General features: G+C 39.6%; 1 protein-coding gene across 4 annotated transcripts in view; it reads left to right on the top strand.

The window, feature by feature from the left end:
* The window catches only part of ARHGEF26 (Rho guanine nucleotide exchange factor 26), a 141192-nt gene that overhangs the window by 9016 nt on the left and 105199 nt on the right, over window positions 1–26977 (top strand). For 2 of the 4 annotated variants that reach the window (XM_055411283.2, XM_055411290.2), the window contains exons 5-7: window positions 9469–9555; window positions 20062–20118; window positions 23644–23804. In XM_055411283.2, coding sequence (XP_055267258.2) covers window positions 9469–9555; window positions 20062–20118; window positions 23644–23804 — 305 coding nt within the window. The remainder of the gene's footprint in view (window positions 1–9468; window positions 9556–20061; window positions 20119–23643; window positions 23805–26977) is intronic. The other 2 variants (XM_088839654.1, XM_088839658.1) reach the window with 2 other exon arrangements.

Below are 26977 nucleotides of genomic sequence, written 5' to 3'. Positions count from 1 at the left end.
CCCTCTCTATCACCAACTCCTGGAGCTTACTCAGACTCATGTCCATCAAGTTGGTGATGCCATCCAACCATCTCATCTTCTGTCATCCCCTTCTCCTCCTGCCTTCAATCTTTCCCAACATCAGGGTCTTTTCAAATGAGTCAGTTCTTCGCAGCAGGTGGTCAAAGTATTGGAGTATCAGCTTCAGCATCAGTCCTTCCAATGAATATGCAGATCTGATTTCCTTTAGGATTGACTGGTTTGATCTCCTTGCAGTCCAAGGGACTCTCAAGAGACTCCTCCAACACCACAGTTCAAAGGCATCAATTCTTCGGCGCTCAGCTTTCTTTATAGTCCAGCTCTCACATCCATACATGACTACTGGAAAAACCAAAACTTTAAATAGATGGACCTTTGTTGGCAACGTAACAGGCCTAGTTGACCCTAAATGACTGTCATTCTGTTGTTGGTATAGACCATTTGGTAGGGGATACGCGAGAAGAAAACTGGATTTTTTGTTTTCTCTCTAGGGCAGCAGCTATGTTTGTTAGTCCAGGCCTAAATCTTGCTGTTGATCTCTGAATGCTAAAGGAAAACATGTACTTCTCTGTCACTTACACACTTCTCCAACTTAGCTTTAGTACCGAAAGCCAGGCTGCCATATTTATGCTTCCTGGAACTTGGCTTTCATTTAGATTAACATATGGAAATTTAAATAACACTTTGTATCTTTCAAACTTTCAATACTTCAAATATGGGCATGCATTTTATTTGGCAAAGGATCAATGTACTGTTGTGCCTTTTGTTAACAAGATTGGTATTAGAAGACTATCTGGTGATAAAATGTTGTAGATTCTGACTGCAGAACTGTGTTATCTTGGATTTGAATGTTCCCAGGGCTTGTGTGTATTTATTGTGTTGCTTGGCAATTACATTTAACCAAAGCATCATGATTGGACTTTGCCCTTTGCATCACTTGGTCACCAGCCTGCGTTTTCTTTGGCCCTTCTGTGTCTCTGTTTCACTTTTAAACACTGTCTTTTTTTTTTTTTAATTATAAAGTATTTCAAGCTTGGGGCTTCCCTGGTGGCTCAGTGTAAAAAATCCACCTGTCAGTGCAGGAAATGTGGATTTGATTCCTGGTCCAGAAAGATCCCCTGGAGAAGGAAATGGCAACCCACTCTAGTATTCTTGCCTGGGAAATCCCATGGACAGAGAAGCCTGGCAGGCTATAGTCCATGGGGTTGCAAAGAGTCAGACACAACTTAGTGGCTGAACAACTTCAAGCATGCAGAAAAATTATCTGTAAATAATATTTCATTATATATCTCAGAGAAATATAGATTTTTAAAATAAAAAATAATCAAAATTGCTGCAACTAAAAATTCAGAAAAAATTGTTAATACCATCCAATGCCCAGTCAGTATTCACATTTTCTCAATTTTCATATTTTTTAGATTTATTTAAAATGGAATCTGCATAAGGTCACACATTGTGATTACTAAATCATATTTCTTAAGTCATTTCATCTGTAATGTACCCTCTGAAACCGTGTAATTCAAACTGGGCCTTGAACCTACAGTCAGGACTTGACCCTAGCCAAATCCCAGATCTGGAACTTGAACTCATGGTCTTTTAACTGAGATCATGCCTGGTCTCAGGATTTCTTGAAGTTCTCAAGAAATTGTGGCAGAAGCAATTCAGTAAGAGACGGAGTGATAGGTAAGATGTGGATATATTTAGAGAGAAACACACTCCACAGAGTGTGGGCCATCTTGAAAGGCGAGAGGGCAAGCGTGCAGATAAACTAACATGTAAGTTTGTGTAATAGATCTCCAGGTACCTGCCATACAGGTACCAGCTTGAACAGATGTTAACATTTTAATATTCAGGCCTCTCGTTTTTAAGGCAGATCCTGTTAACCATCCTTCTCTCCAGTCCTTTTCTCTTTTCCTGCCTCCCTAGAAGTCATTACTGTCCTGAAGTTCTATTCTGTCCTCCCCACATGGTTTCCTGTCCACTAAAAAGTGGTAGTCCACCTTGGCTTTTTTAAAACTGGATACTTTTAACAACAAAAAGCAGCTATTACTTTAAAAAAAATTCTAATAGCTGCTAAATATCCAGGTTGCAGTTAGGACCCTAAAGAAAAGAGGCTTCGTGAATTATGAAAAATGTCATATATTTTCCATAAGCAGTCAGCACCTCTATTATCTCTGTCTGATATTGTGCCCTGATTTCTTCTTGTAGAGGGGCTGCAGTGTTTAAGGCAGATTTTGGAGCACTTCGACCTTTTGTGTTTTTTTGCATCATCTTTCCATGCTTAATTTTTAATAATACCAAATAAGTAAGGTCGTCCCCGTCCAGTCTTTAACACAAAACTCTTCTCTGAGCGAGGCCTTGATTCCAGAAAGGGAGTAGAACAAAGGGTTTTCTGGCAAAGGGGTTAGATCTCTATTTGGATCTACCTTGACTTTCTGCTTGGGAGAGGGTGCTTATGAGCACACCTGTGTGTTAGCTGCTGTTGATTGTCCTATGCTGTGAAAACCTCTTATCTCTGTTGCCAACTCGGGACTGCCTCCTGAGATGATGAAAGTTTTCTTATCAGTTAACTGTAAGAAGCATCCAGTGTGTGGGAGACTTTAAAAGAGAAGCAATTTGCAGTCACTTCTGCTTGTTTTGTAAGGTGTTGAAACCTTCAGTCTGTGTCTAATTTGTTTTAGTGCATTTGTTTATGATGCATCTCCTTCGGTTTCATTGGACAACCACACAGGCAAGAGGTGGTTCTCTGTGTAAGGTGCTGTGACAGGTTTAACTAGGGTGTTGTAGTTAGTCACCAAGGAATGAGGCATTTAATTGGGCCTCAACATAGTAGAGAAAGTTTAGGCTGCCACAGGCTTCCCTAATTGGATTACAGAGACTTGGTGAATGTGTGTAGCAATGTGGCTTTGTTGACAAGTCCCCCCCACATAGAAGTGGGGTGTTTTCCGGTGTCAGGAACACAACTTGGGCTCCTTAATGTCATCAGATGGTGCCAGACTTACTTTTCCTTTACTTGATTGTCAGAGTGCATCAATCATTTCTTCACTGGAAATACAGGATTTCTTCATTCCAGGGAACATAACTTTTTGCTGCTCTTTGAGCTTCCCTGGTGGCTCAGATGGTAAAGCGTCTGCCTACAATGCAGGAGGCCGGGGTTCAGTCCCTGAGTTGGGAAGATCTCCTGGAGAAGGAAATGGCAATGCACTCCAGTATTCTTGCCTGGAAAATCCCATGGACGGAGGAACCTGGTAGGCTACAGTCCATGCGGTCGCAAAGAGTCAGACAGGACTGAGTGACTTCACTTTCACTTCAGGTCTTGGGGAACACTAATGTGTGCAAAATAAATGATCGTGGTTTTCAGGTTTTGCTTGGTTTGAAATGAAATTTGAGATTTCAATTTGAAAAACGAATTTTCTGTCCTCTGGAGATCTGTGCCCAGAGACAAAGGAAGCTGCCTTCCACAGGTGATTCACCCAACAACTCACCTAAACTGGCATTGTGGAGACTAAGCCCACAGTGCTTGGATTTCTGGGCTTGTGGGTTTGAAGAAAAATATTGACTGTGTTACTGGTATGGGATAGAACACTATGTACCTGTAGCAGTTAGTGCCAGGTGCATAGCAGCTGAGTACCCCCTGCAGAGAGCTTCAGGTTTTTAATAAGTTTTATCCTTTCATAGGATCCCGGAAAGCTTTACAGTATTACAGAAAATAAAAAATAAACCTTGCCTGGAGTCTTTTTGCCTTTTGTCATAACTCGACCCTTCCCCCTATCAGGTACTATGTGTTAGATTGAAAAAATGACAGTTGCGAAACTAGTATTTGTTAAGTTTGGTGACAGTCCCAAAGCCACACTTTCTAGCCGTGCCCTGACCCCATTTGTTTGCCATGGGGTGTTTGTGTAATTCCCATAGCCTTGACATGCCAGGTACCTTTGACAAGGGTGTTCAGGCTCCAGAGGCAAGAACAAGCACACAGGCAAACACTCTACTTGGGTTCAGTACCGAATGCAGTCACCAGATACATGCCTCATATAGTCACCCTCTTACTGGACTATTCCTTTGGACTTGCTGATAGGCGACTTATCAGTAATCCTGCTCGCTTTGCATATTTTTCCAGTGTGCTAAAAAATTTTAAACACTTTATTCTGGAACTGGTTCTGTATGTTTTCTGTGAAATATGTCTTCGGCTGTCCCTAGTGTGTCTAACTAGGTTCATAACTAGAATTAGGACTTTGATCTCTTGAGTACTGGACTTAGCTCCTAATATACACGTAGTTTGCTCTGGATGGTTTTCTGGAACTGCCAAACGAGAAAGGATGATTTGAAAACTGGCTTTAATTTCATTATACTTACTTATAATATAACACACTTTGGAGTCTTAGCAGTTCCATCTGGTGGGACTTATTCTTTTAGAATTTACACCATGTTTATTGTAAAAGACAGTTTTCTACTGAAAATCAGAGCTCAGCAGATGTAATAAACGTGAATGTCCTTTTTGCAGAAATGCTTAAAGTATTTAGAGGTCATTGAAAATTTCATCATTTCCCCTTACATTTTCACACTTGTCTGAATTAATTTTCAGTTGTTCAGTGACTTGCTGCTTAAAATATTCTCTTCAGTCATAGAATTTTCCATTTACATTTTTGCAACACAGCAGCCTCATAAAATTATTTTTTTTACCTTAAATGGTGATTAATATCTTTTATCATATCTATCTTTTATGTTTAAAAAAATAGAAAAAAAATTCTCATTTTTCACATCTGGCTTACTTTCAATACTCACCATGTAAACAGTCAGGGCTTTAGGCGTGTCCTGGTGCAAGCTCTTAAGTTGGACAGTAGGTCTCCTGGAGTGTTTGTATCTTTATAAACAGAACTGGAGGTCTATGTGCACATGACCTGAGACCCCCAGCAGAGATCCTGGTCTGGCCAAGAGGGCTGGAGCTGGGGTCTACTTAGCCTGAGGCAAGGACAGAGCTCTGTTACACTCTTGCCATTTGAGTACAATTAAATTAAGGCATTCCCTTAACATTTTTGAAAGCTGATTTTGACTATATAAGCCATAGACAACACATTCTCCATGAAAAAAAAAAATTAAACCATTTCAGATAAGACCAAAGTCTCTCTTGATCATGTCTGCAATCCCAGTCTCTTTCCCTTTCTCTCTAGGCAACGCTCTTCTCAATTTGGTAACACTCCTCTCAAAATCCATATATATACATGTAAGGAGAAAAAGTAAAGATTACATGCATGTACATAAATAATATACTGTGCCGATATTGTTGCTGTTTAGTCACTAAATTGTGTCGACTCTTTGTGACCCCATGGGCTGTGGCCCACCAGGCTCCTCTGTCCATGGGGTTTTACTGGCAAGAATACTAGAGTGGGTTGCCATTTACTACTCCAGGGGATGTTCCCAACCCAGGTATCAAACCCATGTCTCTCAAGTCTCCTGCGTTGGCAGGTGGGTTCTTTACCACTGAGTCACCAAGGAAGCCCGTGCAGCTTTTAAAACTTGCTTTTTTCCTGAATGATGTGTCTTAAAAATTATTTCATGTCTATACATGATGATTTTCAGTGTTCTTTCTGGTCTCCGAGTTAGTCTGTAGGATGGATGTGCACTCCTTCATCTTTCTTTTCTAGGGAGCTGTTATCTGCTTTGAGAATCTGATAAAAGTTATCAGCCATAGACTTCTTTAGAAAAATGTACACACACGTATATGCTTGAAGTGTGTGTTTATAATTTTTGTTTTTTTCAGTTCCAGTTTGGGAGTGTTTTTTCTTTTATCTCCAAATACTGGGGACACATCAGTATAGCTCAGTGCATTTCATGTTGTTCATATCACTATTAGAAATGGCTTTTTTTCTGAATTATAGTGATGGTGGAACTTGAACTATATAACCCTTTCTGGAAAATATATAGAGATTGAGAAAAATAAATAAATATTCTAGTTGGAGCTTAGTAAGTAAGGGCAAGTGAGTGCACTAATTTATGTGCCAATATTTATGTTGTTGACTCTCTGGGGAGAACAATGGGTTGTGAAAATATGGGTGTGTATGCCTGAGGCCCCAAGGGGAGGTAGGGGGCAGAAGAGACAGGTGCTCCAAGAAAGTGGGAGGACATGAGCACAAGGGTATTTTATTTTGGTTGGCATAAGTACAAAAGGAGATGTTTCAATTGGAAACCTTGACCTGGGACCCACACAAAGAGGGTCTTATTTCATTTAACAGAAAATTGAGAGAGAGGTTGATCAAGGATTCCTTCATTCCCCTATTCTTTATGAAGGGCCCTGTTCTAGACACTGGTGATGGAGTACAAACAGACCCCACCCTGCTTTGATGTCCTTGCAGACATCCTAACTGGTAAGACAGATACCAAATAATCCCATAAATAAATGCAGGATTGCTGTCTGACTGCCATGAAGGCTGTGCTTGTACTGCTCTGAGATCCTGTGGGGAAGGGCATCTGTTTGGGCACATTGCTGTCAGTCGAGGGAAGGTGGCAAAGAAGGTGACAAGAGCTGCCATCTGATCAGCTACCAGATAAATGTCAGGTCAGAGTTGTTGTTGGAGGGGGTGGGTGCAGGGTGGAGGAGTCCCAGGCAGGGAAACATCATGTACACAGACCCTTTGAGGTTATAGAGGGTCAGGGGATTTGAGATCAAGTCAGTGCCCCTGGAGCTTCTTGATCTCCTTGTGAATCCTCCTCATTCTTCCAATCACTAACTGTTGGGAGTCCCAAGGCTCCATCTTTGGGGCTCCTCCCTGATCTGCACTCCCAGGTTGATTGCTTCTAGTCTTCTGGTTTTAAATATATCATCTGCCTCTGATGATCTCCAGGTTTCTATCTCTAGACTGGACCTTTCCTTGAGTGTCAGACAGGGATCTCCAACTTCATTTCTAGTATCTAGCTAGCATCTCAAAGTTAACCTGTCCAAAAATTGACTTCTGATCACTCCCTTCTCTTCCACCCAAATCAGCTTCTCTCACAATCTCTTGTTTTTCTCAGCAAATAATGACTCCATTTTCCAGTCTTGAAGATCAAAACCCTTGGAGCCATTCCTCACACTTCTCTTTCTCCCATAACCTACTTCCAATTTGGTGGAAAGCCTGTTGCCCGTACCTTCAGAATAGAGCTGCTTTGCTGCTGCCATTCTGTCAACATGGAGGGGCATTGTCCCCTGTGCTTCCCAGCTCAGCTCCCTGTATCTGCCTCTGTGCCTATTGGTCTCTTCTGCATATAGCAGCTATATAGTTATATTGTTGATTTGTGATCCTGTACTAAGATATCATGTTTTTTCTGAAGTGTTAAGTGATTTCTTAACTCCACTCAAAGTAAAGACCAAGCCTTACAGAGGCCAGTGAGACTGTGTGTTCTGGCCCCTGGTCACTCTTCTGAACTCTTCTCTTGCTTCTCTGTCTTGCTTGTTGCTCAGTTATACTGATGTTCCTCCAGTGTGAGGTGAACTCTGCCTCAGGACCTTTGCACTTGCTGTCTCCTCAACTTACACATGACTTTTTCACTACCACCTCCTTAACTTTTCTTATCCTCTTCCTGACACTTACCCCTCTAACATACTATGTGATTTTTCTTGTTACTTGTCCATATTTTCTCACTGAAATAAAAACTGCACGAAGGCAGATTTTTGACTATTGTATTCTCTATTTTATCCCTAGCACGTGAAACAGTACCTGAATTACTGTAGGCTTGCAGTAAATCTGTGATGAATTTATGAGTGAGTGAATGAAGACAAAACCTAATCCCATAAGTGAAAATAACAGAAAGCTACCCAGCAGTTAAACTAGCCAGAAAGTTTCCTATTTAGGGACTATGTGGAGGCTGCTTTTAATTTTTATTTTAAAATTAAAGTTCTTGGCATTTGCTTGGCTACATCCTGGATTTAATAAATGTCTTTGATACATTAGGAAATTTGGTATCTTCATAGTTTAAAGCTACCTATGTTAGGTGTTTGCATACTATGAAATCAAATTAAATTACAGCCTTGTCCTCCACTTGATAATTTCTTTTGGGTAGGTGGTTGGGATGCATTTAAGAACAATAGGAGTCTGTAGGAGTACAATGTAATTAAGTAAAAGGAAAGAAGGCTCAGTTACTTTTACTTTACTTTTTTATGTATTATTTGCATTTAGTCTCAGTTGCAGCATGCGGGATCTTTCGTTGAGGCTCATGAACTCTAGTTGTGGTGTGCTAGTTCAGTTACTATGGTGCTCGGGCTTAGTTGCTCCACGGCATGTGGGATCTTAGTTCCCTGACCAGGAATTGAACCCATGTCCCCTGCACTGTAAGGTGGATTCTTAACCACTGGACCACCAGGGAAAGTCCCAGCTCAGTTGCTTGAGGAGTTCTGAATAACTATGGGGAAGGGCTCTATAGTACTAAACTTGGGCTTGTGGAAATCATCCATCAGATTCTTGTGTTTGCCCACTTGACCTTAAGATGTCCCCTTGTGGTATCTCTTCTCTTGGTCCAGTGATGGGGCCATTCCACATCCACAGAGTGATTTGTCTCCTTGATGATTGAATAGAGAAATTGTCAACATCGAAAGTACTACGGAGTCTATAAATATGGAGCTAGTGCTTAAAAGTTTATTTCTAAGTTTGTTTGATCTATCCAGAATACTTAAAGCCTGTTGATTTTCTGCATGATTAATCTGTTCTCTTCTTTCTTAGGATCATTTTGGCATTTGTTACCTGTATATCTGTTATTTGGGGGCATAAGGACTATATAGCCAGTGGACAGCTTCTGCAGAAGGAAGTATTGTTGCCAGTGAAAGGAAATTGCAGATTATTTTCCCCCTTGGTGTAGGAGTTAAACTCTACTGCTCATCTGACTGCAATAATAAAAATGGAACGGTTCCCATTTGGGGCAGCAGGAAATCCTGCTTCTGGTAGTGATATACAAAGGTTTATGGCTGCTGTCTGCTAAACTCATACTCAACTGGTCTCAGTGTGAGCAGGCAGTGTAGAGGCTGACTTGCAGGGTGTCTGTAGCCCTGGGACCTGTCATTGGATCATCATGATATTAATTTTTTTACATGTAGGTAAAGACTCTGATTCTGGGAAGGATTGGGGGCGGGAGAAGGGGACGACAGAGAATGAGATGGCTGGATGGCATCGCCGACTCGATGGACATGAGTTTGAGTGAACTCCGGGAGTTGGTGATGGACAGGGAGGCCTGGCGTGCTGCGATTCATGGGGTCGCAAAGAGTCGGACACGACTGAGCGACTGAACTGAACTGAAAGTATTAACCCAGTATTTTCAGAGGATACTGTACTCCGGATATTGGACTGGGTCATTTCACTCAGCTTATATCATCCTTGTGACAATACCATTGGGGTGACTGCTGTTTCTCCACCATATATTGAGGCAGCTGAGACTCTGAGATGACAAATATGGTTACTCTACGACTGTTTTTCTTATGGTCTTGAGGTTACCTGGAACGGAGCCTTTCAAGTTTGTCTAAATAACGAATGTGTACCGAGGGCCCTGAAAGAGCAGAAACCACATTTTCATCAGGTACTTGGCCAATAATATGACTCCATCTCAGAAGTAGCCTCTTGGCTGTCTTCTTATTGTCCCTCTGTGCCTGGTCTGTCTGCTCTTCTGCACACACACAGTTTCTGAGTTCTTGTAACTTAAGGTTACCTAGCATGGTCCTGGCCCTCCTCCTGTTACTCTTTCAGCTTCCATGGATAGCTACCTGTTGAGTTTCTTAAGAGAGAATCATATAGACTTAGACACTAATCCTACCCGCCCTTCCCCCCCTCCCCTACACTTAAATAGATCATTGAAACATTTACTGTTATTTGATCAGGTGCTTAACCAGCCCTGTTCCAATCTGTTTTGCCCTCCCACATGATGAGAAAACTGGCCACTTGGGCTGCTGCTTCTGCAGAATCTCTGAGTAGTACAGCTTTTCTTTCACATGTGAATGAGAGTGTAAAGTGACGTGACTGACATATCTAGTGGAAATTTACACATGGTGGAGTTATCCTGCAACCATGGTCTGTATCGGTAGCTTAACGTAATGAGAAATACATTTTACTTATAACCTAGTATGTGTATTCATGGGTGTGCGTGTCTGTGTATCTCAAACAAAAGCTTCACAAAGTGGACGTTACCCTTAATACACACAGTGCACTATGGTATTTTCTGTCCTGTCCTTTCTGTTTTGTTACTCTGACATAGATGACAATCAGAAATTTGGGGGCTTTATTTTGTTATTCACTAAGTGATTATAAGTTTGTAGTTTGAAAATGCTAGTATCTGACTCCAAAATTCGTATGTATTCTGCTGCATCGGGGTGAATGGGGCAAACAAACCTAAAGCCAGTACCTACTCTGTGGGAACTTAGAAGCTGATTTAGGAGACAATAGAAATGAAAGGTCTAAGTGATGTTTTTGAAAGAATGTAGGGCAAAATGCATAAATGAATGATACAGATAGATGTCATGGAAAGCAGTAAAGGCCAGGAAAGTGCTCTCTAGAGATTATGACTAAATCTAGATGGGTTGGATGGGTGAAGAGTCAAAAATAAAAACAATAGAAGTATAAAATAATTGCTTGAATAATTGAATTGAAAATGAAACTTGAGATATAGGTAAATGGGAGAATATTGGTAAATCTATGCCTGTTTCTCAGATCTCCTCCATATAATAAGGTAACTCCTGTCCAGTGGGATCATGGCATGCTTTGAACGTTGCATGTAAAACATCAGTTCACTTTTCCGAAACCAGTTTTGCTCAAGTTTAAATTGTATTGCAAATCTGAGAAACTAACTTCAGTGTCAGTGTTGTTCTCAGGAATTTACTGTTCGGAGGTGATCATTTCTGTCCATCTGCCGCTTGACAAAAATAACAAGCCAACACAGAATGGCAACAAAGATGTTGGCACCTCCTTTGTAAACAGGTGTCCTTTTCTGCAGGAAGAGCCCCTCAGACCTGTTCTGCCTTCGTCAGCCCCTTGCTGACTCATGCCTTCAACCGTGTGCCGTGGGCTTCATTGCCAGTTACGCACCTCCAGCCCTGTCCTCCTCTGTTACCCCATCTGCGCAGCTACCTGTCATCACTCATCGTCAACACTGCCTCATAAGCCACTGCCTGGTTTGGGCGTGACCGAAACCTTTCTCATTGCCTGCCTTTATCTTAGCTACTTTTATCTGTAAATGGTTACCTCTCATGGGCTTTCCTGTGGGCAGCAACTAAGAAATGCAGGTATTATTGGCATCTCTAAACAGTTCCGTTTGCCTACACTACTTACTTTGTTTCTTTTTTTGAGAGAAAACTTTGAAACTTAGTTTTTATTAAAAGTGATGCTTTAATTCCAAAGCTCAGAGATGTTTATTAGTGAAAAATTAAAAAGTACCAATAGATAAAAAGAAGAAAATAAAAATTGTTTGAAATCCTTCCCATGTAGTCACTGTTGATATTTTTGTATATAACTTTTCAGACTTTTTTTTTCTTAATGTGTATTTAGAATTTTCCTCCTCCTTTAAGCAAAAATTAATAAAATAATATTGTCTTTTTGTTCATATTTTCCCTTTAATAATGTTGTAAATATTTGTTCATCATTAAACCTGCTGTTTTTTAACACATTTTTTTTTTTCTCTTAACAACACTGTGAATGACTTTTCATGTCATTAAACTTTGTTCCATAACAACCTTTGTAAAGCCCATATTTGTATTTCATCAAATGGGTAGATGTTTGGTTTTGGTTATGTTTGGTTCTTTTAACCAATTCCCCTTAGTCAGTCATTAGTTTGTTCTTAATATTCCAATTTAAACTTCAAAATTTAAATTAAGTTCTTTGAAATGCTCATTTTTAAATTACAAAGGTAATGCAGGTGTATTCACCTTATTGCAAAACTGAACACAACAAGACTGAAAGTTGCTATGGTTTTACCACCATTCCCAACTCCCTCCACTGTTCACCACCATTATTAGTCTGGTCTCGTCCTCAGTATTTTATTAAATAGTCCAATTCTGAAAACTGCTCACCTTTTTTGAAATAATTTTATAGAATTGCCTTTTCCCCCTAAAACCAGTCTTCCTTTTTATCTTACTTCTGTGACATTAGCTTTTCATGTATGTCCTGATCTCATTTTCTCCCCCTGGTTGCCGATAGAAAAAGCAGAAGTGGGTTTCTCTCTCACTGGGGGATAGAGATTGAGTCCACCTGGGTCCAGGCCCAGTAGCCCACAGGGGAGTGAATGGTATTGAGAGCCACAAGTCAAAGAGAGGAATTTGTGGAGATTCCACGGCTGTCAGGACTAATCAACAGTTAAAATTGCCAGGCACCCTGCCAACAGCTTTGCTGTCTCTGGAGCCAGAGCTGAGAATTCATTTGGGGATGCAGTTTCTGAGGTATCCAAGGGGAGGACCTTAGTTTAAAGGAAGGGTAGCTGCAGGTTACACACACCTCGAGGAAATTCAGAAGTGTGAGAAGGCAGTTCATCGCGGTGGTAAAGAAATTAGTCCTTGTGGGCAGTAGTCACGCCTGAGTTGAATACCAGCTTGACCACTTATTAGGGCTCACGATGACTTAACTTTCCCGTGTCTCTGTTTTCTTATTTGTAAAAGAGCAATAGTAATACCTTTCTTGTGGTATTGTTAGAAGGTTTAGATGCATGGAAAGAACAGTGCGTGGTGCATGGTAAGCATTGGATACATAAGTAGTCGGAGAAATACAAGAGGAACCAACCAGAACTAGTAGTCAGGTCTTGGCTAAATAAAGGATGCTGGTTTACAGGGGGTGGCTATAAAGTAACACTTGCACTCTTGTCTCCTAAATTCTATAAGGCACAGCAGTTTATTTAATGACCTTGCTGTTTGTGGTCTGTACTCTCGGCCCCATATCTGTATTGAAGTAACTGGGACTCAGTGAGGAATCCTGGCTCTGACTATAGAGGGTGACACAGTTCATTGCAGGGTCAAAGCCTCGAGCCCTGCCTTGCCTTATCTGAGTTCGCCACAGTTTTAGCAGACCCGAGGTTACCTCTGGGAGGCTGGCAGAGCTTGCTGTTTCTTGAGATTCAAGAATTTTGGTGAGGATTGTAGAATTTTCAGTTTTAAGTTTATAGAATTTATAGTTTTAAGATTATAGAATTTTACTGTTTTAAGTTTAACAACAGTCGGTGAGAGAGGAGCTCTGGTTTTTTGAACAAATGATGAGATCCCTGGCATGTCACTGGAGATCTTTTTAAATTAAGCATATGATTTTATTAAATGGGCCATTGTCTTCTACCTCTCATTATTCTAAAAAATAATGATCTATGTACCTTTTTCTCCTTAAAAATACAGCACCGTCCCCATCTTGACCTCAGTTATTTCATCTTTGATCATCTGGGTCTCTGGCTGTTGGTACGGGTGGGGTGTTCTGCAACAGCTTGTGGCTTAGGTGGACAGCGTCTCAGTGATTTCTCAGTGGACGAGGTGGGGCCTGAGACAACCTGCGGGGACTACTTTCAAAAGACAGTTTCAGGCCCGTGGCAGATTTTTCATTTTAGGAATTTCAAGCATACTCTCAGAGAGCTGCTGTTCCTATGTTGTTGACGTGAAAGAACTCTTAACTAACTGGAAATTCAGGGACTGTTCAATTTGTATTGTCTGTAGAAAGGACCTAGGAGTGATTGTGTCCCGTGGTATAATTTTACTTTGCAATTCATTCTCTTCCCACTTGAACTCTCCAGAATAGAAGTTCATGAATAGCAAGTCACCAGGAGGCATGAATAAACCAGCTCGTTTTCAGCGAATGGCTAACTCTTAAGTTTGAAGGTCTTAGCTCCAGTGAGTATTCAGTGGACATCAGTGCTTTATGGAGCCTGAGTGAACTTGGATTATAAATATCTGATCTCATTTTTAATTGACTACTTTTCTGAGCCTCTTTGGTCGGTCAGTCTTTTGCAGGCCCTCCTATTCTGGTTTCTTTGGCTTGTGGGAAAAAGAGAAAGAATGTTCACCCATCTTATCTATAAAGAAACAATGTCAAGTCATAGAGGGCCTGAGGTCATATCCCTGTTTACCCCATAGAAAATGATCTGATCAGCCTAGAGACTGGGGTAATTCCTCTTAGCCCTGTACACAGTTACAGGGTAGGCTCTATCTTGTAGATAGGCTTAGTTATACATGGTAACCTCAGGATTCTGTTGGAGACTTAGAGAACCTGGCTTTTACTACCTACTGTAGTCAGTGGCGTCAGAGACCAAGGAACATTGCCTAGGTTTTCTTAAGACAGTTTTTCACAAGGTGAAATCACCTGTAGCTGTGATGAGTGCAGAAGTGGAATTACTACCTAAAGTCTGCTTGTTCCTTCATGAGATAGTCATCTAACAAGTTCAGACTTGCAAAGGATCACAAAGGAAATTAGCATCCATTTTATTTATTTTTTTAATCATAAAAAAATGAAGCTTGGTTAATTTACAGTGTCATGTTTCAGATGTAGTGCAAAGTGATTCAGTTGTATACATACATATATCTATTCTTTTCTAGGTTATTTTCCCATATAGGTTATTATAAAGTACTGAGTATAGTTCCCTGTGCTATATATCAGGTCCTTGCTGTTTATCTGTTTTCTGTGTTGAAGTGTGCACCTGTTAATCATAAATTCCTTATTTATCTCTCTTTCTCCTTTTCCATTTAGTAGCCATAAGTTTGCTTTCTATGTCTGTGAATCTGTTTCTATTTTGTGAATAAGTTCATTTATGTAATTTTTGTACATTCTACATATAAGTTGCTGCTGCTGCTAAGTCACTTCAGTCGTGTCCGACTCTGTGTGACCCCATAGACAGAAGCCCACCGGGCTCCCCTGTCCCTGGGATTCTCCAGGCAAGAACACTGGAGTGGGTTGCCATTGCCTTCTCCAATGTGTGAAAGCGAAAAGTGAAAGTGAAGTCGCTCAGTCGTGTCCGACCCTTAGTGACCCCACGGACTGCAACCTACCAGGCTCCTCCATCCATGGGATTTTCTAGGCAAGAATACTGGAGTGGCTTGCCGTTGCCTTCTCCGACATATAAGTTATATCATATGATATTTGTCTTTCTCGGACTAACTTGGCATTAGTTTTAGGTGGAGTAACTTTTGGATCTATCCTTTGGGGAGTTTACCTTAAATTTCAAAAACTGTATCTTGGGGCCAGTTAGACAGTATATCCATTGATGAAGTATCTCCTACTGTTCTTTATTAGTTTTAGCCAATCATTAATTTTTGTCTCTTTTGAACATGGAAAATATGTTAATTATAAAAAATCATAGGTGGAGAATTTTAATACCAATTACAGCAGTAAAAATATAATTTATAATTATTAATTTAGAACTATTATGAGATTAGTGAGTTACCTGAATTCACTGCCTTGACAAGTCACATAAGATATGTTCATATTTCTTAACATATGTCAGAACTGTAGTTGTAGGCTACAGTTTTGTTTTATTTGAATTAATTTTTATCCACTTTTATTTGAATATATGTCGTATATGTCAAATAAATATTAACACATATTCACATATTCTCCTAAGAGTATAGAATCTGCCATGGCAAGATTTGAACAGTTTTGTGAATTAGTTGGATTGTACAAAACCAAGAACCTCAAACTGAGTGTAGTTCTTAATGTTTCATTCAACTACATTTGTAACTGTACTTATTGATGATATAGTTAAATAGGAAATTTAAAGCAATGAGCAAGTCCTAGTAAGTTCAGAAGAGGTCTGTAAAGGTTTGTTGCTTGGCAGTCTGTGTGTTCCCGTTTGTGCTGGGCTGGAGCTGCCACTGCAAGATACATATGTAAAAATTTTTTAAAAAGAGCCTGTACGATTTAGTTTCTTTCGTTTTAGATGACAGAATAGGAATCCTGTTTTGGAAGCTGGTGTATTGTCTTTTCCACACGTGGAAACAAGGAGAACACTTGGAGAAATGTGATAAACTTGATATTTTAATTCTCTTAGCAAAAGTGTGTCAACTGCAGAAAACATGTAAATGTAAAAACTGTAGGTATTATTGTAAACATATGTTTTACACACATATTTGTGTGCTTGTGCAAAAGAAAAGCCTGGGCTTACCAGTAATTTTCACTTCGGTTTAGCAATAGATCATTGGTTTTGAGTAGAAAATTTCCAGAGATACATTACTACTAAAATCATTGCACACAGTCTGTCTCCTTTTTTTGTTTCCCTCTCTCCTTTCCTCCCCCTTCTTTCCTTATTTCTTTCCGCTTGACATTTTGCTCTGTGTTTTCATTCTCCCCAGTTTTCTCCTGCGTGTCTTCTGCCAGTCTCTATGGGGCCCTCTTATATATCTCCTTTCCCCTTCTTTTTCTGGTTTCATTTTCCACATTCTTCAGTCTCTGAAATCCTCTTGCCCACTCTTGACCTTCTGCCTCCAGGCACCTGCTTTCAGGTACTGTGTAATTTAGACTTGCATGTGGAAGATCTCAGGCGGACAAAAAGCTTCCTCTTGGCTCCGGAGAAGAACCCATCCAGCCGGGCCCCAAGCAGTGGTCTGGCAGTCAGCCAGGTGGAGCTGGCTTGTTATACTCCAGATCTGGCCTTCTGGATCCTTGAATGTGCCAGTTTTCTTAATTATAACCCAAGAATGTACTTTCTAGAACCTTTTGTTTTATCGGTCAGTTCTGTATGGGCTTCTGCTGCTGCTAAGTCGCTTCAGTCATGTCTGACTCTGTACGACCCCATAGATGGCAGCCCACTAGGCTCACCCATCCCTGGGATTCTCCAGGCAAGAACACTGGAGTGGGTTGCCATTTCCTTCTCCAATGTGTGAAAGTGAAAAGTGAAGTCACTCAGTCGTGCCTGACTCTTAGTGACCCCATGGACTGTAGCCTACCAGGCTCCTCCGTCCATGGGATTTTCTAGGCAAGAGTACTGGAGTGGCTTGCCATTGCCTTCTCCATCTGTATGGGCTACTGGTTTCTAATTGATGACTTCTTGGTTAAAGGAATGTTTGATCATTTTTTATTACTGTTGGTGAAAGATGATAATTCTATGTATGAGTGCTTTGCCTTTTTCAAAACTACCTTCTCTTCTCCCTCAGAAGGGCAACTACTTTAGCTGGGGATTTCTTTTTTTTTTTTTTTTTCTTTTTGATAGGATGAAGTACTCTTAATCCCTCAGTGACCTAGCTGTATCTGGGTATGTCTCTAAGCTCATATGCTTTACTTTCTTCCCCTTAAGATTTCCAGGTTTGAACTCAGTAGTAGCTGTGGATGGAGATGCTGGTGGTGTGGAAATTCTTGCTGGTGACATCACCTGCCGAGACTGTGGGCACAGCGCCAGGATATTGATCTGCTGGGCTTTGAGTCAGGCAGGAAATCCTGTGAAATTCCTGCTCAACGTTAACCAAATGGGAGCAGCTCTGAACGGTTTCGTTCTTTTGGCCAGTCTCCTCCCTTACTAAAATGTATGAAGAAATGTTTTTGACCATGTACTCTTGCTGACAGGCTGACCCAGTGTCAGCATGGTAGATAAGGCTGAGAACATTCCATGATATGTGCAATGACAACAAACATATGGAGACTTGGTGCAGACCTGGCATTAGAAGGGATCATCATTAGTGACAGTCACCCAACCTTAGAAGTAAGGTGACTTCATGGAAAACTGGGGGTCCCCTATCCCTGATAACATCATGATTAAGAGTGGGAGCCCTTGAGTTGGTATACCTGTATGAGGATTCTGGCCTTCCTATCTGTTAGTTATGTGATCTGGAATCCTAAGTCTTAATTGTTATTACTGTCTGTGAAATGAGCATAAGAATAGTATTGGCTTTTTAGAGTTTTTCTGAGGAATCGGTGATCACAGGGATATAAAATCCTTGACATCTTTCCTGGCAGTCAGTAAATGTTTATTGATTTTACTATTGACTTAGGACTCTTTCTACTGTATTGTACACTCTCTATAATCTTTTCTAACAACCAGATTGAAGGCAGTAACATATCGTTGTCTTTATTTCCCTGACCCCACCATGTAAAGGACTGTATACCAGTGGTCTTCACACTGGGGTACAAATCACATGCCTGCATTCAGCAAGACTAGGCGAGGTGGGCAGGAATAGTTTTAAGGGGACTATTTTCCAGATCCTCAATTCCTGCTGCTGCTGCTGCTGCTAAGTCACTTCAGTCGTGTCCGACTCTGTGTGACCCCATAGACGGAAGCCCACCAGGCTCCCCCGTCCCTGGGATTCTCCAGGCAAGAACACTGGAGTGGGTTGCCATTTCCTTCTCAATTCCTAGGCATTCTAAAAATTTCTAGAAATTTCTCATTTCTCTAAAACTGAGAGTGTATCTGCAGTTAAAATGTTACACCAGATTTCATTGTTCAGTTTCCACTTTTCACAGTTACCCCTTTTGCCATTTTTTTAAAGAAATCCCATTTCAAATCTTACTTTCGTGTTTGGTTCCCTGTGTCAGCACGTTAAATCACAGCACAAAATAAAATGGGGTCAATTTGAAATATTTGTTTCAGCAAAACCTCCTTTAATGAAGCCACCATACACCCCCCACCCCCATCTCACTCAGAGTTGTATTCTTAGTAAAATTTTACTTTTAGTGCTTAATGCATTGAAATTGGAAATAATGGCATCATTTTGGTTATGGATTATTAATGGTGTTTGTAGTGATTATACAATCCAGAAGAGACTTTATACTTAAAGCTCATTGATCACAAGAAATTTTAGAAAATTAAATGTAAAAACCTATGCCCTAAATATGCTGGAGTGACTAATTAAATACTCTGATACAGAATTATATCAGGAAATTTGGAGGGAAAATTGACATATAAATGGGTTTTCAAGGAGAAAGAAGAATAATGTAAAATCTCCATATGTTTTAAGTGGATGATGGTAGATATTGTCATCATGGTTTTTATATTCCACTAGATATATTTAAAAGAATATGATAGCACATGGTTAAAATGTCTAGATTACAATTGAGAGGATGATATGTCTTTAAGATTCTTTAAATTTTGGATGAAAATTTGAAATGTCAACATAAAATGGGTCTAAGGGAACATGGTTTTTTAGTTTTTTTAGGAAGTAGATAGAAAAACGTTTGAAGACCTCTGTTACATTTTATTGCTATTGCTTTTTCACACAAGGGGAGGACATTCTCCTTTTTTGCTGCTCTTCTGTTAAGTGCAGGATCTAATTGGTTGGTATTGTGTACGTGCCTTACTTTTCATTAATTAAACTTTTACTGGAAAACATGAATGTCTTTCACGTGCTGGACTCAGGGCCAGGTATATTAGAACAGACTCCAGGTCCTGCCTTCATGGGGTTCATAATTCAACCTCTGTTCTGAGTTAGAGACTGAATTTTGGTAGGAACTTCAGCAGTCAAGTAGAAATGTATGGCAGTTGAGATAAGGACTTTGGAATTCAACTAGGAACACAATTGCATTATTCCAAGTATGGTACTGGCATTCTTGGCCCTTGCAGGTATTCTTGCTTCATCAAAGAATATCAGATTAACATCCTTATTTGTCAAAATTAAATATGTCCAAAAACCTGTTGAAATTGGGCCAAGAGGACTGTGTTTTCTTGTTTGATTGGGTTTTTGTAAAGAGCATTGGTGTTCCGTTGAGTCTCTGTTTTAACAGAGTGTTCATATAGTGTTAAAATTACACTTTCAATGTAATAAGGACACCATATCACTGACCAGGGTTTCTAAGCAGTAAACTCTTAGGGCAGTGGCTTCCTTTCTTTTATTATCAGGGACTTCTTCACTTATGAATTGGGAGATTAATTTCATAAGTATTTTAGGAATAGCCAGAACTAAGACCAGAACAAATTAACTCAAACCCATTGGGTAGTGTTCTAGACACTTTTCATTCCTTTAATGTTGTACTGTGCTAATTCATTGATGTGATTAAATGTCATCTGAGGGATATGAGACTCAAAATTAGTATGTACTGAATTTAACATTTTGCAGTTAATTCATATTTGAAGGGCATAGAATTATGCCTAACATAATAAAGAAGTAGTTTATGAAAGTAAATGGGCTCAACTTTATTTTGCTTTTTGCTCTAGGTGAAAAGAAATGGATTATCTCAGACAGTTAGCCAGGAGGAAAGAAAGCGACAAGAGGTATTTTTTTTTTAATTTAATTAATTTATTTGGCTGTGCTGGATCTTAGTTGCAGCTTGTGGGATCTAGTTCCCTAACCAGGAACTGAACCTGGCTCCCCTGCATTGGGAGCACAGAGTCTTACTGGACCACCAGGGAAGTTCCAAAAGGTACATTTTCTACCAAGCAGATTCTTTAGGGTTCTCAGGGGTGTCTGTTTTGTTGAGCATTTTCCTTTAACACCATATTCATTTTCTTTTCTATTTTTTAAAAAAAGCTTATATGATTATTGTCAATAAAATTATATGTAAGCTCCTAGAGAAGAAAATTTAAAATATCCCAATGTCATTTTAATTTAACAAAGCACCTAGTCCCTGGTGGTTCAGACTGTAAAGAATCTGCCTGCAATGCAGGAGACCCAGGTTCAATCGCTGGGTCAGGAAGATCCCCTGGAGAAGGGAATGGCTACCCACTCCAGTATTCTTTCCTGTAGAGTCCCATGAACAGAGGACCCTGCAGTCCATGGGATTGCAAAAAGTTGGACATGACTGAGCAATTAAGCAAACAAAAAATAAAAACAAAATGTCATTTTAACCTAACAAAGCACCTAGTCCAGGTATAATATTTACACTGGAAGAAATATGTTGAAAAATGGAAAAGACATTGATTAGATTCTGGAACTGAAAAAGGATGGTAGTGGAAAAACTCTGAACCCTCTTTGCAAGATTTCTAGAAATCTAAAATTATACCAACACACAAATTTGCTTAGTAAAAAATAGAACAGATAGCAATAGTTTCATAACTTGAAATTTAGTAAATGCAGCTTAAGAAAATTGCTCATTGTAATAATATTTTGAAGTTCTCAAAGCACTTTCCTTCTGTCTTACGCATATGAGTTTGGAGACAAATAAGCTTAGGCATATACATGCATATAAATAAAGTCAACAGAGGATATGAAGTACCCCTTTCTTATTTCATTGGCTTGCAATAACACAAAAATATAAGGGTGAATTATAGGACTTCTGCTGCTGCTGCTGCTTCTGTGTCGCTTCAGTCATGTCCAACTCTGCGACCCCATAGATGGCAGCCCACATGGCTCCCCTGTCCCTGGGATTCTCCAGGCAAGAACACTGGATTGGGTTGCCATTTCCTTCTCCAATGCATGAAAGTGAAAAGTGAAAGGGAAGTCGCTCAGTCGTGTCTGACTCTTAGCGATCCCATGGACTGCAGCCTACCAGGCACTGCCGTCCATGGGATTTTCCAGGCAAGAGTACTGGAGTGGGGTGCCATTGCCTGCTCCAGAATTATAGGACTATTTAAAAAAAATCAGAATACTGTATAACATTGGTGTATACATCACAGAGAATTTAAAAGATTATTACTTATAATTTTTCTAATTTTTATAAAGAAAATATGACTTTCGATAAAATAGAAGTCTTACATTCTCCTTTCATTCCTTTCCTCCCTAGAGACAGCTATAATTATGGATCTGTGTGTATCCATCTGTTCATGTATTGCATCTATTTATGTACATATGTTTGTGTGTGCCTGTTAGGATGTAGATCGATGACATGATTCTGGACGTATGTTTTGGTTGACTGCTGTTTACATTTAACGTTGTTTTTGAGATTTATCCATGTAAAGACATATTAACCTAGGTCATTTATTCAAACCACTATATAGTATTCCATTCTACAAATACTTCTAAAGAAAATATGTTCTCCTAATGATGGACAGTAGGAGGTGTTTTTTTTTTTTTTTTTTTACTGTTAACATTGTGGCATAAACAGCTCAAGAGCTTCTCCAGGGTCCTGATCCCATTAGAATAGTTCTTTTCTTTTAAATCTATTCCATCTCCCTTACATTTTGAGAATATTTATTCAAATTTGTGATATAAAAATGTAATGATAGCAGCAAATCTAATTATGATCTATTTCTGTTCTGATACAGATATTTAACAGATCTAATGTGATTTGCCTTTAAGTAGTTGATGTTTCTATTGCAGAATGTTTTAAGTTATTACATTAAATGTATTATATTAAACTACCACGTACTCGTCTTTTCCTGTGATATGGTTTATCATATCATTTTGTTTGAATCTTCACATTTTGGATTTGATTACAAAAGCCTCTACTTTGAAATGTTTTTAATCATTCCAAGGCACTGTGTCCATCAACAACCTGAAATCCATTGTTTTTGGTCAGGAAGCGTGAACTTTCTTTAGTCTGTATTACATTTCCTGGGGATAATTTTATTAATTGAATAGAATCACACAAGATACAAGTTAAATGAAACTCTTATTGATGTCCTTGTCTTTACATCTAATGACATAATCATTAGATGGTTATATCACTTAAAGTCCCTGGAACACAACCAAGGTTAAATCACCACATTGAAATAAGACTTACCTAAATGATTATGGATGCTAAGAATAGAGATGAACAATGAGATTAGCACCACTAACCTGATTTACAGAGTATTACAGAGTATGGCCCACCTACTCTGCAGTGGGGCGTCCACCTTGCCTTTGCCTGCCTGCCTGCTCCCCCCTGACCTCAGCTAGAGCATTAGTTCTTATAAGGAGACTCTTCTGGGTCCCTCTGGGCCAAGTGCTAAGGGAGGAGCCCTGGAGGCCAAGGTGATGATGGCTCTGTTATTAGGGAAGATCTCCAGGAAGGATGGGAATCTCAAGCCGGCAAGGATGTTCACCACCCCTCCCTGAGGAGGAATTCTCTCTGCCTGGCCATTCTAGGAGAATCTGATTTTGTTAAGGCGCGAGATGAATTCCTTACACAGGGCGTTGGTATCTCGACATATGTGGGTTGGCTTTTCATCGTTAATGAAGGCTTATCAGGTGAACCACCTCTGTGTGCCTGACACCAAGAGTTTCTGCTGAGGGTCCTTCACTCCTTCTTGAGACACTGAAGAGAACAGAAAGGGTGGCTTATTGGACAGAATTACTTTCGATTGTATGAGTTTATATAAAAGAATTCCTGTGGCTGATAAGAACCTTTTGAGGGTAGGTCAAGTCATGCTCTTTAATACACCCAGAATATTTGCTCATATTAACTACAAATTAGTTGAATTAAAACACAGGGAGAGAAAGGACCCACAGGGGAGGGAAGAAATGGATTTGTGAGAAACTCTCTGAATCCCAAGGGAGGTCCATAAATCTTCACTGTCCCAGAACAGCATGCTTTGAAATCAGGGCTGGAGGAGATGACCCCAAAGGTTAATGAATGTCTCCCTAAGGTTTTACGACCTGCCCTAACTTCCTCCCTGAGATTCTGCCCTCTGGCAAAACATGACCTCAGGATGCCAAATGCTTTCATTTTTTCCTATTTACACTCTAGGCAGTGACTCTGCTCAAAATTTGGGTATACATGCCTTATATAAAGACAGTAGTTTGGTAATGTACTTTTTTTTTTTTATACTTAGTTTTGCAGTTTTAAAGATACTGTTATTCTTATAGCAGAATTATGAGAGCTTGATTTAAATTCTTTAATTGAAAGAATTAACAGCTCATTTCTTCTTCCTCCTTATCAGGCTATTTTTGAAGTCATATCCTCTGAACATTCGTATTTACTCAGTTTGGAGATCTTGATACGAATGTTTAAAAATTCTAAAGCACTGAGTGATACGATGACCAAAACCGAGAGTCACCATCTTTTCTCCAATATTACAGACGTCTGTGAGGCAAGCAAAAAGTAAGTTCACTTTCGTTTGCCTTTAGGTATTCCTTACTAACAAACACCTGGGTTCTCTAAAAAGGAGAGGTGTGAAGCCTCTCATTTGTTCAATTGGCTTTTATCTTTGTCCCTTGAAGTAAATTTTAAGGTCTGTTTCAAGTTGCTGATGTGGAAATAGATGCTAAGTGTGTAGTGAATCGACACAGCAGACGTTTGTATCTGAGGTTGCCATATTCCTTGTTTTTCTCCCTACTTTATCCCTTTTATTTTTCCTTTTTAGTTATGCCAGTAATATAACAACATTTATCTGGAAAAGAAAAAAGTAACTCATGATCATAACATTTAAATACAAAAATTATTTGTTTACATTTTCACACTCTTGCTTTGTTAAGATATGTGTATATTATTTTTAAAGTGCAGTCATAGTATCCATAATGATTTCTGTAGGTTTTCCCTGTTTCACTTTCCATAAGCACTGTTAGAAGAACTTTCACTGTTATTATATTTTTAATGAGGGCAGGAAGCTCAGTTTGTACCTCAAGTGTGAACTCTTCTGTCCTGAAGGAACTACATAGCCTGTACTGGAGCCTTGTGCAGCAGTGTAGTAAACTGAGCCGTGCAAAGTTGCTGTTTTGGGTGGTCAAAATGGTTTGAAATTGGCAATTTTTTGTGGTTGAGTCAAAGGTGGGTTTACCGTTCAACTTGTGAAGCTTAAGTTTTAAGGCTGCTTACTTTGCAAGGGCATCTTTTAAATATTTGCTTACACTTCTCACTTTCATGCATTGGAGAAGGAAATGGCAACCCACTCCAGTGTTCTTGCCTTGAGAATCCCAGGGACGGGGGAGCCTGGTGGGCTGCCGACTATGGGGTCGCACAGAGTCGGACACGACTGAAGTGACTTAGCAGCAGCAGCACAGTGCCTGATTTCTTCTTAGAGGGCCTCCAAATTTTATAGGCTTCAGGACCCACAAAGACTGGACCTGCCACAAGGGGGTGAATATCCTTGGTGAATCTGGACGTTGTTCATTTGTCACTTTAGGGCAGAGCCAGGTAGGCAGTGACGGTAATGCGAACGTATTCCTGCCTCCGTCTCTGTGTGCAGATATACTAGATTTTCCTTTTAAACTACAAGATTAACCTGTGATGAACAGGTTAGTGTGTGAGTTTGGGCTACTGCAGAGATGGGATTCGTGGTCAGATCAGTGAGTGCTCCTAGTATTTTATGCTAGTTACACAACTTCTGAAGCCAGATTCTGCCACAAGAAAAGATCTTGGCAATCTTGTGTCTGACATGGATACTTAAAAATTCATGTTCAGAGGACCTGTTGAACCTTAGAGAAGAGAGGCCTGTGGTGTGCAGGTGGTGACACGCACTGCAGCTTGAAAAGTCCTCTTTTAGAACCTGAGTCGATGCTTGTGTTCAGCCCATTGCTTTTTTGGGGGGCACCATTCTTGCTCATTTTGTTAAGAGAAATGAAAAATCTTTCTCCTTTTAGTGAAGAGCAAAACAAGAGCCTTAGATGGTGTGTCTTGGTTCGACAGGTGTTCAGATTTCAAAATGAGTCTCTTTCATTTTAACTTGTACTTTGGTTTAACTATGATGATAAATCTCTATATTAGTTATATTGCTATACATAATTATTACTGTTTTGATAACTATAACATGTAAGTTATGATTTTAATTAGAATTTATTTTCTGAAAACCACGGCACATGTTTTTACTCCTCTTTGGAACTGTTCTTTGAATTGTGTGGCCATGATTCTGCTTCTCGCAGCCTATCGATGGCTCTCGAGAAAGCTGCTGGTCAGATCTGATTGTTGAGTAACAGCAGTTCTTGAAGAGAGGATGTTTTGGATCCTAGAGTCTTTGGGCCTCGATAGTACTGGTTGTGTATCAGAGTGATTTAGAAAGAGCCTGGGTCCCAGCAGGTAGTAGATTAGGCTTGAGAAGGTTTCTAAACCTCTCCAACTTAGCTATAAAATGGAGATTAAAAAAATGCATAATTAGTTAACCCTGAAATAAGTCATTTCATTTCAATTATAGATGAACATTTTATTATTTTAATTTCCCTGACAAAATTTAAATCTCTTACGATTTTATCTGAATGTTTTCATTTTGATAGTAACTTATAATAAGAGGCTATTCTGAACATTTTTTGTCTATTTTTCATTTTTAAAACAAAAACATCTCAACCTCCATTAAATGATAAAAAAGAAACATTTTTTTTTTTTCTCTTTTTATTTGAAATGCAGTGTTTTAGTTTGGAGAGATGCCTACCTATGTAATTTAATCTCTTGTTATATTTCAATTAAGAATGATTAGCTTCTACATGGCAATCCTATGTCTGTATCATAATAACTTACATTACAAAAGTTTATTTAAGTTTGAAACACTCATTTTAGTTAAAGCTTTTTTTTTTGTTTTTTTTTTTTTTAATTTTTTATTTTATCTGGCTGTGCTGAGTCCCTGGTGGCTCAAATGGTAAAGCAAATGCCTGCAATGTGGGAGACCTGGGTTCGATCCCTGGGTTGGGAAGATCCCCTGGACAAGGAAATGGCAACCCATTACAGTACTCTTGCCTGGAAATTTCCATGGATGGAGGAGCCTTGTAGGCTACAATCCATGGGATTGCAAGGAGTTGGACACGACTGTCTTCACTTGTGCTGAGTCTTAGTTGCAGCATGTGAACTCTTGTTCCCTGACCAGGGATTGAACCTGGGCCCCCTGCATTGGGAATGCAGAATTGTAGCCACTGGACCCACCAGGGAAGTCTTAAATATGTCCTTTTTAAAATTCAAAGTGCTCAGAAGACTTACAAAACCTATTTCATTATGTAATGCCTGCTTGTTGAATTTCCAGCATTTAGGCTCCAAGAGTGACTCTCAGTGTGCTACCCATGAGTTTCCAGTCTTAAGAAATCATAAAATTTTCATTTTTTTCCTTGAATAAGCAAATGAAAAGTGTCTAAACTGATTACTGATTGTGTGGCATTATTAAGTGTGGCATAATCAAGACTGTCTTCATTGCTTTACTTTTACCTGATGAAAAATTGTCGCTCTAGGTGATGGGCTATTTAGTGGAGGCAAAGATCATTGCATGCTCAGCGTTTGACTCAATAGTGTGGTGTCTGGTCCTCCTTATAATTGCTTGAGTTCTTCACTGTTTGCCAGTAAGTGTCACCAAGAAGCCC

This window comes from Moschus berezovskii, chromosome 1 (assembly GCF_049115385.1).
Source record: "Moschus berezovskii isolate FMDL1 chromosome 1, NW_MosBer_1.0, whole genome shotgun sequence".
In the NCBI taxonomy this organism is placed as follows: Eukaryota; Metazoa; Chordata; class Mammalia; order Artiodactyla; family Moschidae; genus Moschus; species Moschus berezovskii.
This window is presented reverse-complemented; position numbering and strand designations above follow the sequence as displayed.